This window comes from Thamnophis sirtalis, unplaced genomic scaffold (assembly GCF_051295495.1).
Source record: "Thamnophis sirtalis isolate CommonGarterSnake01/CBP01778 unplaced genomic scaffold, rThaSir2_p1.2 scaffold_3, whole genome shotgun sequence".
NCBI classification, from domain to species: domain Eukaryota; kingdom Metazoa; phylum Chordata; class Lepidosauria; order Squamata; family Natricidae; genus Thamnophis; species Thamnophis sirtalis.
The window spans coordinates 67,557,714-67,571,441 of NW_028261383.1; the positions used below are offsets into that span (position 1 = coordinate 67,557,714).

At 40.7% G+C, this 13,728-nt stretch overlaps 1 protein-coding gene across 1 annotated transcript in view; it reads right to left on the reverse strand.

Annotated features, from left to right (window-relative positions):
- Positions 1-1,998: 1,998 nt before the first annotated feature.
- CACNA1D (calcium voltage-gated channel subunit alpha1 D) overlaps positions 1,999-13,728 on the reverse strand; it is a 148,733-nt gene continuing 137,003 nt past the window's right edge. Inside the window, exons 43-46 of the mRNA XM_087708217.1 lie at positions 11,496-11,659; positions 9,268-9,389; positions 5,699-6,007; positions 1,999-4,232 (exon numbers count right to left, since the gene is read on the reverse strand). Coding sequence (XP_087564343.1) covers positions 3,939-4,232; positions 5,699-6,007; positions 9,268-9,389; positions 11,496-11,659 — 889 coding nt within the window. The 3' untranslated portion in view covers positions 1,999-3,938. The remainder of the gene's footprint in view (positions 4,233-5,698; positions 6,008-9,267; positions 9,390-11,495; positions 11,660-13,728) is intronic.

Sequence of the window (13,728 nt, forward strand, 5' to 3'; positions counted from 1 at the left end):
GGTTAAATGCAGCACTGCAGGCTACTTCAGCTGACTGCAGTTCAGCAGTTCGGCTGTTCAAATCTCACCGGCTCAGGGTTGACTCAGCCTTCCATCCTTCCGAGGTGGGTAAAATGAGGACCCAGATTGTTGTTGGGGGCAATATGCTGACTCTGTAAACCGCTTAGAGAGGGCTGAAAGCTCTATGAAGCGGTATATAAGTCTAACTGCTATTGCTATTGCTAGCCTGGCAAGTGATAGATAAATATTATTCCCTACTTGTTCCTACAGCCTGAACTCCACACAGATACCATATCACAGAGTAGGAATCAGATACCATATCACCTTAGAGTGCCTTTGATTACCATCAAGATTTCCCTGGGTGTCACAGCCATCCTCCTTCCCTTTCCTTAGAATCATGAATAGTGAAGAAGTCAGAATCTTAGAGAGCCTATTTCTAAAAGAGTAGCATCTATGCCTTCATAGATTTCAGGTTTCAGTAATGTGCACTAGCTTGTTTGTTCATCAACCATCAGAATTTGAATGGCAAGATCCAAGGACCAAAGTACCTCTCTCCCTTTCCATAATGGTTTTCCCAGCACCACTATCATAATAACTTCCTTGACTTGACCTGAAACTACTACACTTTACTTTTTCCTTTCCCCTCAAGTTGCCTACATGCCATCCTCACTGCCTTTCAGCCAACTAGACATTGTCTTAGAGATTATCTCTGCCACACTCCTCAATTAGCAGTAATCCGCCTAACTTTGATCTCAGCCAAATATCCATTTTCCCTTCTCCATTCCTTCTAATTTTACCTGACCCAGTTTCTACCCCACTGTGACAGGAGTTTAGAGGATCAATCCTAATTTCACTTTGGAGAAGAAGGATATTGTCCGTGATTCCCTACTTCTCATCCAAGTTGACTCTTGTTACATAGTCCCCAAAGGCTTCAACAGCTTTGAAAGGGCAAAACTTCTCACTGTTTTCTGGTCCTTCTATGGCTTGTTAAGACCCTGTACATTCCATCAACAGACACATTGAGCTACATCTAGCCTACAGTCTCCATCCAGATACATCCAGCCTAGAATTCAAATCAACAGCACAGCCAACCTGAAACAGTACCGACCCTCAACCAACCCCCAATCAGCACTTTACATCCCAATCTACATACCTGATGTAACCTCCATATCACAAGACTCTCACTGGTGACCCACATTGGACCATTACAAAATCCACCACAAAACCCTCACTTAACACACCCAACTCCTGACCCATCACAAGACCTTGGTCTAATATGACTTTCACCTGATGTGACCTCACTATCACAGGACCTGCTTATATAAAGCCCTTATAAACAGAACACTGACACCGACATCCCCTAAACTCTGCTGAAGATGTTCCCAGCCTGTTAATGAAAAGTTCAGAAACCAACCCACAAGTTCAGAGAACGAACCTCCACCCTCATCCTATACATTGCCCAAATTCACTAGTGAGATTTTCAGGCCAGCTTTCATTGAGGCATCAACACTTTTTGCTTGACAATTCTGGCAGCCATGGTCCACAAGCCAAACTCTGACACCAGCTCCTTTTGTTACCTTGTCATGACAGCCATTGCAACCAACCCCCTGCTGAATTCTCATGTCTTGTCTCCCATCTGATGTGCAGTTTCATGGTTCTAATCTTCCATCAACCCATCCAACACCACCACCAATAGTTCAAAAGCAGCGGCACCCATTTCACTGTACATTATTCTGAAAACCTCAGTTGGATCACAGACAGAGTATGTTTCCTGTTGCCATGACGTCACTTGCAAATTCAGGTTGTGAACATAGGAAAGAGAACTGATTCCTACTTCCTTAGAAAACTGCTCCCTTTACAAACATTCTCAAGTCAGTGAGAGAAGAAATAATCAACGCCTGTAGAACCTCGTAGTTTAGACACTATGGGGCGAAAAGAAATCACCAATCTTTAGAATTGCGTATTTTGGTAAAAAGAGACAACATATAATAACTTTATTACACAATTTTATTCTCAGTAACATTTTGCATTTATTTTCATACAAAATGATGTAGGTCAAGAAATAATGTACAAACCTTTAAATTCTCTCCTGACATTTGAAAGAAGAGGTTTGTAAGGTATTCATAGCAAATTGCCACTGTGTACAAAAATGTTTATATTAATCTTAGCTGTGTATGTCACACTTTTGAAACGTGACAGTTGCTACCTATTTTGTTAATACAGATAACCCTGATAAAGTTGCTTGGCAGAACAAGTCCATTTATCCAATATTAATAAAATAAACTTTTGATATTTATTGATCTCCAAAATCATATCATCTTCAGTATCGGGATTTTACTGCATCACAAACAACATTGAAGCCCTCCTTTGATTGCATAAAAACAAATCCTGAAACATTACATGTAGAACATCAAAAAGTTTGTCAACCATGCCATATTCTCACTAGTTTAGGAATGTTTTGGTTATGTAAATCATCATCATCATCATCATCATCATCATACATTCCACTTTATGTTGTGTAACTTGTTAACTATCCATCTTGTAAATTATATCTATGTAGGAAATCTTTACCAAGAAGAATACTACTCATGATGGTCCAATCCTATGCACCTTCATTAAAAATAATCCCATTTTATACAATAGGGCTTTCTATCAGGAAAATGATGTAGGATTGGAACTTCAATCTGTGTTTATTTCAAAGTAAAAGAAAACCTTGCCAAACAAATAGCTTTTTCATTATTCTTGTTTCTAGCTGTTATTGCAAGAGTAGTCGTAGAGATAAATAAATCCACAGTTTTTCTGTCAAAAAGACAGCAGATTCCAAATAGCTTTCCAAATACAAGATTGTAATTACTCATTTTCTATATCTTAACATTGTAAAGTGAGAATCCAATTGACTGAAAATATTTTATAAAATCTGTGTTGCATCAAGTTTTTTTTTTAATCTTTACTTCAAAAACATTTTATAATGAAGGTGGCTCTATTTAAATATTTAATTCTATAGTGCTATACAGTCCAAGTAAAAATACTTCTATTTAGAATTCAGTGAAGAATTACAATAATGAGGCTCCATAAATATTGCTGCGGTTCAATTACGGTACAATAATTACAAAATATAGAACATCTCTTTACAAATACAAATTATGGTAGATTAGAATTTATTTACAATAATCTCTGCTATATAGTTTTTAACAAACTGTCCTATCTAACTCTACTTTAACCTGGTTGCAAGTGCATTAGTAAAAATGCAAATATTCCAGTGTATTTTGCCCTTGATATGATAGTCATAAAACAGACTATTTTTAATGATATTGTACTATGTAAACTGCTGTTACATATGAGAAAAACGCTTTCAGCAGTGGATGAAACAATCTCTTGCAAAAAAGAGTTTGATAAAATGTATTAAGGAATTATTCCCCCCAAAAAATAATAAGCAAATTTGAAAACAATATATCTGAGTGGATATGCTGAATGCAGTGGAATTCTGATATGCTTTGTGATCAGAGGTAATGACATCTTTGATTGTCATCACCACAGCCTTCTGAAGACCTTGTTAAAAGTGCCAATCTTTTTTCCACTGAGAATTGTGAACACCCTGGAAGGCAGCAGAACACAATTGGAAGACAGCAATCTTTCCACTTTCTCTGTTATTGTTTTAACACAAACGGGTTAGAATCTTCTTGGTTCTAAAGATCTGCCTTCTTTCCCTGATGAGCTCGCGACTCTGTAGCAAAGGCCTTGAAGAAATCATTCGAATCCTGATTCATCATACTGGAAACACGTACTAATAAATAAAAGTATGGCTTCCTCACAACATAACAATATCATCACTCATGCAAAGCTTGATTCCTTATTGATTCCAACTAGTGCCTAGCATCATAGAACTAGGAGGCACTTCTGTTTGTTTTAAAATCAAACATTTTTTTCCTCACTAAATACTATAAGGTTGTAATGCATATCATTTCATCAGATAAGTCTTCTTCATATTTTCCAGGATCCGGCTCTTCATCACTAAAGCCGGGACCAAATTCTTGAAGTTCGTAATCTTGTCTATTTAAAATAGGGAACATGTCACCGTTAGTTCCATTGCTAATGTCTCCATTGAGAAGGTGGCTTGCAGCACTTTCCATCTCATCAATAGTCATGTCACAAGCATCTGCAATCTCATGTTTTGTTGCAGAAACAAACTTTGGGTCCCTTGCATAGTGTCCTAATCCTTCAGATATAAGCACCTGAAAAGGTAACAGCGTAAACATTATGTTAGCAGTATGTTATCAAAAGCAACAGTGCAGAACAGCAGAAGCTTATATGGCAAGCCTGGGTCTATTACTGAAGAGATTCTCAAACACAATTTCATTGAGGACTTCTGAGCTCCATTCTCTCTGTGATGGTCTCCTGCAACCCTCTGAAAACAGAGCTTGTGAGGGCCACATATGGCTCTCCCAAGCTTCATTTTCACTGGCAGAGGCACCGTGGGTCAGTCCTTCACTGTTTTCAGGGCAGCAGAATTTGGCCGTGGGCCTTGAGTTTGACACCCCTGGATTAAAGTTTCTTAGAAACCTACAATATTTTCCAACTTCCTGTTTTGCTTTTTTATAATCTAGCAAATAATTTGTTACTATTGACCTGTATTTGCTAAGCAATCTAATACTTGACATAGACCCAAAAGTTATTGATACATGCAAGTAGGTGTTCATGCATGTATAGAATGTATCAAAGCTTGCTTTGGATCTCCCGCATCCAATTTCTTGACTGCACATTTAGAACACAATGTTAAGAAAATACATCTCCTTTTTCAGAGATAAATTGCCAGAATGCTCCTTTCATTCAAATGACTGCTGTCAATTAGGGCATGCAGAATTGCCAATAGCAGCCATTTGCTTTCTAGACAGATTATGTCTTTATATTTTGAAACTTGAGGACTGGAAAAACTATTATCAAAATGCACAAATGTCATGGAATCATATTTAATGCTTATATATATTGTATAGTATATAAGCATCTTATGTTCAGTGGAATATTAAGGCATTATCTTTTGTGTTAATTTAAAAAAACATAAATTCAGATCTAAGGTAATGGTAAATGACACTATTTTAACCTCTATACTTCTGGATAAAAATGAAATAGAAGAATAAATCTTCTTTATTGTATTTTGAAAAGAATGTAATTTGAGCCATGGTGGTACAGTAGAATGCATGTTGCAGGCTAATTTCATTGACTGCCAACTGCCAACAGTTTAGTAGTTCGATCCTGACTGGTTCAAGATTGACTCAGCTTTCCATCCTTCTGAGGTCGGTAAAATGAGGATCCAGACTGTTGGGGCAGTAGTCTGTCTCTGTAAACTGCTTAGAGAGGGCTGTAAAGCACTGTGAAGCGGTATATAATTCTAAGTGCTATTGCTATTGTTATAATTTTATCACGGAAAGCACATGTGTCAAACCTGTGACGTCACGTTGCTGTCACATGACGTTTCACAATATTTTCCCCATTCGCAGAGGTGGAGTAGACGTGGCCTGAGCGTGATGCGTCTGGTCCACAGGCCGCCAGTTTGACCCCCTGATGCAAAGTATATTTTATTCTGAATATACCATTTCTCATAACATAATACGATAAAACAAAGTATTTGTAAGGTTAGATAACACTCCATTTTCAGAGGTTATTTCATGACCAGCTCAGAACGAAGGTCTGAAACACTTACCGCTTCTACCAAGCTGTCGGCGCTTCTCTGCTTGTCGCTATACTTATGCCTAAAGTCACTTGGTACAGTCAAATTAGCTGGTGTAAATGTCCGATATGCAATATCAGGGTCATCGGTATACCAGGAGCTCCTATGCAAAGACGGCAAGCTACCATTCATATATCCTGTAGAATCAGGTTGATCAACTTGTATGAGAGGGGTGTAATAAAGAGTGCGGTCCCGGTTAGGTGGTGTAGCCCAGGAACGTGTTGAGCGACTTGGAGAATGTCTGTGCACTTTAGTGGCATCCAGACCTGCAACTGCCATGACCTGAGGAAGAGATGAAACGTTCATACCATTCCAAGTTTATAGAGGAAATGTTTCCTTAAGGATCAGCTGTGAGAAGTCACCAAGCCCCTGCCATTCCAAGTTGCTAGGGTTTAAAAGACTCAGGAATAATGAAAGGAGGGCAATGGATAAAGGTACAGTGAAAGATATCCCCTTCTTAATGTATTCATACAAGAAACTTTCACTTATTTCTCTTCTCTGGTTCATATAATAAAGCATATTTAAACATGTATTATTAGCAGCTGTTACCGTGTTTCCCTGAAAATACGACATGTCCTGATAATAAGGCCATGCTACATTTTTCGGGTGGGCAAAAATGTAAGCCCTCCACCAAAAATAAGCCCCCTGGACAACCTGCCCCTCCAGCCATGCAGAGCGCCACTCACCGACCTAGCGGTATCCTGAAGGTGCCAAGCCGCAGGAATGGGGGGGGGGGGGGCAAAGGTTTGCGTTGCTTGCCGCCTTTGGGATACCGCTACGTTGGTCAGTAGTGTTGTGCCCAGCTGGAGAGAGGGGTTGCCGGGTAGTTGCTCTCTTGCAAGCGGATTCCCGAAGAGTCGGGCACAGCTCGGGGTTGAACGGCTGTGTTGCGCTGTTGCAGCAGCTGAGCAGCCTCCTGGAAAACTCCCTTTCCAGCTGGGCACAGTACCGTTCACTGACCTAGGGGTATCGCCAAGCCGCATGAGCGGCTGTTCACCGCCCTCCAGCTCCCGTGGCTTGGCTCCTTTGGAATAACCCTAGGTAAGTGAATGGTGCTCTGCATGGCTGGAGAGGGGGGTTGTGCAAGTGGCTTTTCTCCTCCCCACTCGTGCACCTCCTAGCCCCACAATGCCCTTGCCTAACTCACCCTGCAGAGCCAGGGCACCTCCACCGCCGCCGTATGGCTTTTTCTGCAGCTTCCAAAGCACGGAGGTAGAATGCTGAGTCTTCTGGAAGTTGCCACTCTGGGAATATGCTCTATAGTTGTACGCTCTGGGAGTACGCTCGGCTAGCAGCCAGCCCACAACCATAGAGTGTACTCCCAGAGCAGCCACTACTGGAAGATTCGGTTGCAGATCTACGGAGTTTGGAAGCTGGAGAATAGGTTATGCTCGAAGTGCGGCGGCACCGGCAGCGCCCTGGCCTTTCAGGGAGAGCTGGGCCAGGGCATGGTGAGGCTGGGAGGCACACAAGCTGGGGATGGAACAGGTGCTCGCGCAACCTCCCTTTCCAGCTGGGCAGAGCGCCATGCACTGACCTAAGGGTATCCCAAATGCGTCAAGCCGCGGGAGCTGTGGGGAGGGCAGAGCACCACGTGGCTTAGTGCCTTTGGGATATCACTGGGTCCGTGAGTGGCGGTCTGCCCGGATGGAAAGTGAGGTTGCTGGGTGGCTGCTCGTGAGCGTGGTCATCTCATGGCTGGTATGTTGCGCTGCTGTGACAGCGCAACACAGACATTTGCCCCTGAGGCTGTGCCTGGCTCTTTGTGCGCCCACTCGCAAGAGAGCAGCCACCTGGCAACCCCAAAACAATAACCCCCCCTGATAACAAGGCACAATCAATATTTTGGGGGTCAAAAGAAAATAAGACCCTGCCTTATTTTGGGGGGAACATGGTAGTAGATTTGGAAAACTATTTTGGAATTTTGATTAGCATTGGATAATTGCTGAATTAGGATGCTGGCCTCAAAATACATTCGTTGCTTCTCCGCCTCCATGCCCATATGTAACACCATTAATGTGTGCCAGAGACCCTCAACTTAGGTGTCCTAAAATTTTGTTGTTTACCATAGAACATTACTTGACTTCTCTCTGATTTCCTGTTTCATGAAAAATGATGGTAAATTATATTCAGAATTGATTATGGTTTTATCTGCAGCTTCCATTTAGTTATATGAATGTTTATGAATACTGCTTGATACACACTGAAAGACACAGGTATGTAGATACATAATGCATCTCCATCACAATATCTATCTCTATGTGAGAATTATTCTATCATTGTTCTCTGACATGTCAGAATCTCCAGGGTAGGGTTTTAACATTACAAAATATGTTTTTGTAACTCAATTACACTCATCGTAAGCAATTTTTAATATAATGGCTTCTTTCCAGATGTGTTTTTTAATGGATGTTTCATTTGGGAAAGATAAACAGAAGTCAGATTATATTTGCTATTAGTGAGTCTGCCCTGGCAAAATCTAGCTTCTTTTTTTTTCTAGATTCTTTTGTGGTATTGTTGGTAATGAAATTCTTTTACAATTTGAGTAAAGGCCTTTTAATTTCTCACCTTGCTTCACTGGGTACACGCAGATGACAATACTCAGAACCTGACAAAGTTGAGTTTCCCTTTTTCTCTTTCTCTCTCCTTGGAACTTTCCCTTATTTTAAAATATGGAAAATAGGTAACCTGTCATCTGATTATTTTTATTATTTCTGATGTAGGGAAACTAGTCCGTCAGTTCCAGGTAGCCACTATTCACTAGTCATGCTTTTCTTTTTTCCTTGCCCAGCAGCCCTTTTATAGCTCTTGAGACTGAACTGGGAGCAAAGTTATTTGCCATGTTTTTTTAGCCTCCTCAGGGAGTCCCCCCATGGAGTAGAAGTAGCCCTCACTTACTGACCACTCATTCAGTGATTAAAGTTGTGACGGCCTTGAATGAGTGATACTGATGACTGGCCCTCAAAATTCCAACTTCTGCAGTGCCACCATGGATATGTGATCGTGATTTTGAGCCCTTGGCAACCAGTTCGCATTTATGATAGCTGCAGCACTTTGCAATCAGTAATTAGCATTTGCAATCAACCCAATCAACTTCCCATAAGCAAAGTCAATACAGAAACCCTAAGGGAAAGTTGTAAGTCCTTCTGGTAAGTCCCTGTGGCCTTCCTGCACTCATGCCTTGCCACAGCAGCCTTGTACTTGTACCATCCCTGGCCTTCTTGTGCTCATGTGTAGCTTGCTCTGGGTCTCGCAAGCCATTCACTCCGATAGTCTCCCCTTCCTATTGCATTCCCATAGTCCTTATCTGGAACTCCCAGTGCTTCCCATTTAACAATCCATGCATCTTGCTGTCACAATGGCAACCGGGACTGCCCAGGATTGCCATCGCGAAACAATGCAGTGATTTGACACTGGACTGTTCAACTATATTGCTTAGTGACACTGGTCCCAATTGTTATCATAACCTGAGGACTAGCTGTATCTGCGAGTTTCAAAACAGTGTTACAAAGCTAGGCATTTAAAGTTAAGCTTTCACTTACCTGCTGTTGCATTAAATGCAGAGGTAAAGCAGTGCGTTGATGAAAGGTAGGGGAAGGTGGTAATTCATCATGGCTGCTCTGCCTGCGGAGGCATTCAAAATTAAAGGAAGAGCGGCGATTGGCTGAAATATGAAAAGGTGGAATGGGTTGTTACTGCTTTCTAGAGGTATCATAGGAGCAGTTGGGTAAATCTTTTAAGGTGGAGTTCCAACTGAAGAAACTTCTTGGATGAGAAGCTAAACTTTTTTAAGGAAAACCCCCAAGAAATCCAATTGCCTTTTGAAAAGCATCTTTGGGACAACCATGATATTGTTGATAAGACATCCCAATCCACTGGTTTGCTGAGGGAGAACACACTGGTGACAATATGATAGTCCAAGAGAAGCAGAGGCTACGTTTGCTGCTTTAATACTTGTATGGGTGTATGAGAGGTTAATTATGGAATGGAGTTGTTCACCTTCCAGAAGGCTTTGGCTCTGATGCTCACTCTTGAGGTTCCTAGCACTAATTTGTGCTACTGAAATATGGCCATCTTACTACTATATTTCAACAGTTTAATTTTGTTCTGATGGGAGACTGGCCATGGAAAGGGAAGGAAAGAGAGTAGTTTTGCTCTCAGAGCATTCTCATTTCCATCCTTAATTTTGTAGGCAGGCGGGCAGGCAGAAGCAAGATCATGCCATCAGCCATTCAGCCACCAACTTCCAAGTACTGGAGTATTGGGTAGCACAATGATGCTGTGTTAATTATTGCATCTATTAGAAGTAAAAGCTATACAGTATGAAAGCACAAGAAGTAGCTTTTCTTTTCCTTTGGGCCTCTTATTTGTCTTCACAGCCTATCTTATCAGGAAGTTTCAACTCTTAATTTGCCCTCACAGCTGAGGTTATCAGGAAGTTTCAACTTTTAATCTCACTTTGTAGATTTCAGATCTCTATCTAAGACAAATCAGGTCAGCTAGAGATTGTTAATTTCTAAGAAATGTTTGTGCCTTTACTGAAGATCAAAAGCAATGCAGCACTGAGTGATGTAAGACTGAGTAAAGTATGGGTCAGGCTTCTATGAAAATCAGATTTCTAATCATTATAGTCTTGCGACATCTGAGTTTCATAAGGATCACTTACATGCTTCCCCCTCTCCCCTCCTTTTTCTTAATTTGTAAGGGAGAACATAAAAGTTTTCCTCAAACTTTGACGATGAGCTTTGTGCTCATGGTTTCTGGCCTAGAAATCAGGAGGGCATGAATTCTAGATCCTGCTTATGCATGAAAGCCATCTGGGTGACTTTAGGCCAGTGTCTCTCTGTTTCTGTCTTTGTCTCACCCCAAGCTGCTTCACAGAGTTATTGTTGTGTCTTAAGCATTATTTTATAAATGTCCATTTGAATAGTGCCTTGGTTATCAAGCTGTGCAGCAATGTGGTAGCATGCTGACTGGAGAATTCTGGGAATTGAAGTCCACACATCTTAAAGTTGCTGAGGTTGAGAAAACCTGCTATAGAACGTGCAGAAATGTGAATATAGCACCTGCATGTAGCACCTTTTTAGCAGGTACAATTATTCCCCCCTCCCCCCATAAGGCTTGGCTCCTTATAGATATTGCAGAGAAGTGCTAGTGTCACACCGTGGCACAGTCTTATATCTTACAATGTTATTTTGTTATTTATGAATATGTATGTTTCCCAAGTTAATATTAACTTTGATGTTTATTGTGGGGTTTGTGCATTTTTAGTTATTAAGTTCTCTCATTTTCCAAAGGCTTCTCTGTGGAGTTGTGCTATTTTATTAAACAAAAAGAAATGTTAAATTGCAGCCATCTGAACTAATAAAAATATGCAGCAACTCTAATTTTGGCTGTTGGAGAAAATTAAGGACACATTTCCAGTAGTGTGGTGGTGGGGAGAAGCAACTATTGTAAGCAATTCAATATAAAGCTAAATTAATCTACAATTTTTGATCATGTTGTTATTCTGTGAATCAGCTCATTCTGCTATTTTAGTTGTGTATGGAATCCAACAATGTCCTCAGTTATAAAAAGGAGACATGAGAAGCTACAAAAAGCACCCCCTCCCAAAGAAAACTCCCTCCATACTTCTTTTCCCCTTGGGTCACTGGGCTGTCCCCTTTGTATGAATTAAATCAACTAAAGTTGAGAGCACGGGCAGAGAATACACGTGGGTCTAACAGTAAAGCAAACACATCCACGAAGCCAGCTTCTGTAGTGAACTCACATGGAGGCGTTGGAGGTAGCAGCCGTCTCCTAGGAGATCTTTTGGAATCATAATACACGGGTGAGTCATCTTCCTCAAAAAAACCATGTGGGTGATGATAACCCTTTGGCCGTTCAAAATCTAAATCATTACAGTGACATGTGCTATGGTAGTCGTGAGAATGCCTAAAGATAAAGAAACAGATAATTGGTAGTGATCACCACAGAAAACTGAAGGGTTCCAAAATTTGTAACTTGCTCCAAAATTATGAACTACCCCTCCCCTCTGTAAACTAAAACTAAAACCACACACTGAGGTAATTTTTAAGAAGGAAAACAGTAATAGTGATTAATATCTAGCATGCCTTCAGAATTTCCCACCAACCTGGGTCAGGAATGCACAAACAGAATTTCTAAATCTTGTACTCCAAAATATCTGGACAGCATTAAATTGATTTAACCAACTCATTCTCCTGCAAATTTATTTTGGAATTATGTTTATATTTCACGGTCATTTTTAAAATTATTTTTAAATACAAATGAGAGGATTTTAAAGAAGCATAGTGGGGGAAAATGCACTTTGGTAATTACTTATGAGTGGTTTTGCCCTATTTTCTATCCTGCAATTTTGTAATTAGCACTTGTTGCACTTCCTTCTCTTAACAAGACACTTTAGCTCCAAGCATTCTATTTTTCTAAAGCACAGAACTCATACAACTCACTGGCCACTTTTTAAAACAGCACACAAATGGGGAAACTGTATTGATCAGTGATTAATAAGGAAATAGAGAAAACTTGCACTGTTAAAATGAAAATGTTCAGTGAGTCTGATGAAATGATCTATTGAAGAATATGGGTTAGTTAGATTCCAAGCATCATCAAAACATGATAATTTGATGGGACATTGGTAATTGGGTAGGTATCAAATTGCACCATGGTTGCAGGCATTTTGTTATTTGAAATGAAAATTATTCTCAACAATTTGTCACTAAAGAATGAAACTAAGTTAAGACAGAATTTGTTAGCCCAGTACTAAAAATAGGTTAAACATCTCTAATATTAAAGGTAAAGTTAAATGTTCCCTTGCACATATGTGCTAGTCGTTCCCAACTCTAGGGGGCAGTGCTCATCTCCGTTTTAAACCCAAAGAGGCATCACAGTCTGAAGACGTCTTCATGGTCATGTGGCCAGCATGATTAAATGCCGAAGGTGCACAGAATGCTGTTACCTTGCCTCCCTATTTTTCTACTTGCATTTTACATGGTTTCAAACTGCTAGGTTGGCAGAAGCTGGGACAAGTAACAGGAGCTCAGTCTGTTATACAGCACTAGGTATTTGAACTGCCGACCTTTCTGGTCAACAAGCTCAGCGTCTTAGGCACTGAGCCACCGCGTCCCTTCTCTAATATTATAGATGCCTAAAACTGTAAAAATGAAAAATCCAGCAACATTTAGCAACAGTAATCCATTTTTTATTTTGTATAGTCTACTATGAAATACAAAATTTAGTATAAGATTTCTTTGCTGATCCATTATTTCCATTTTACCTTTTTCACCCCATTCTTTCCTGCTTGGTATAGAATTCTATTATGATTCATTGCACAATCAGATGTTTAGCCTGGATTTGGTATCTTTATCCACCTATTGAGTCCTTCCCAAGACCTGGGATATGCAGATATTGTTGTCTGATGGTGTTAAAGAATCTCAGGATGTAAACCAGGGGTGGGTTTCAAATTTTTTTTCTACTGGTTCAGTGGGCGTGGCTAGGTGGGGGGTATGTGACTGAGTGGGCATGGCCAACGTCATTCACGCACACACCCACTCAGTCACATACCCCCACCACCCCTTAGGCACGCCACGGAACTGGTGAAAATTTCTCACTTCCCGGCCCCTGCCCAATGGTCCGTGCCAGTGGTGGGTTTCAAATTTTTTCAAACCTACTCTGTGGGTGTGGCCTCCTTTGTGGGAGTGGCTTGCTGGCCATGTGACCTGGTGGTAGCGGCTTGCCGGCCACGTGTTTTCTTTGTCTCTCTCTCTCTCTCTCTTTCCTTCCTTTTGTTTCTCTGTCCCTTTTTCCTTTTTTTGTTTCATCTCTCTCTCACTTTTTCTTTCTTTTTTTAATTTCTTTCTTCCTTTCTTTCTCTTTCTCTCTCTCTCTCTCTCTCTCTGTGTGTGTGTGTGTGTGTGTGTGTGTGGTGGGTTTCAAAAAATTTTGGAATTTCTTCTGTAGGTGTGGCCTGCTTTCCGGGTCCACTG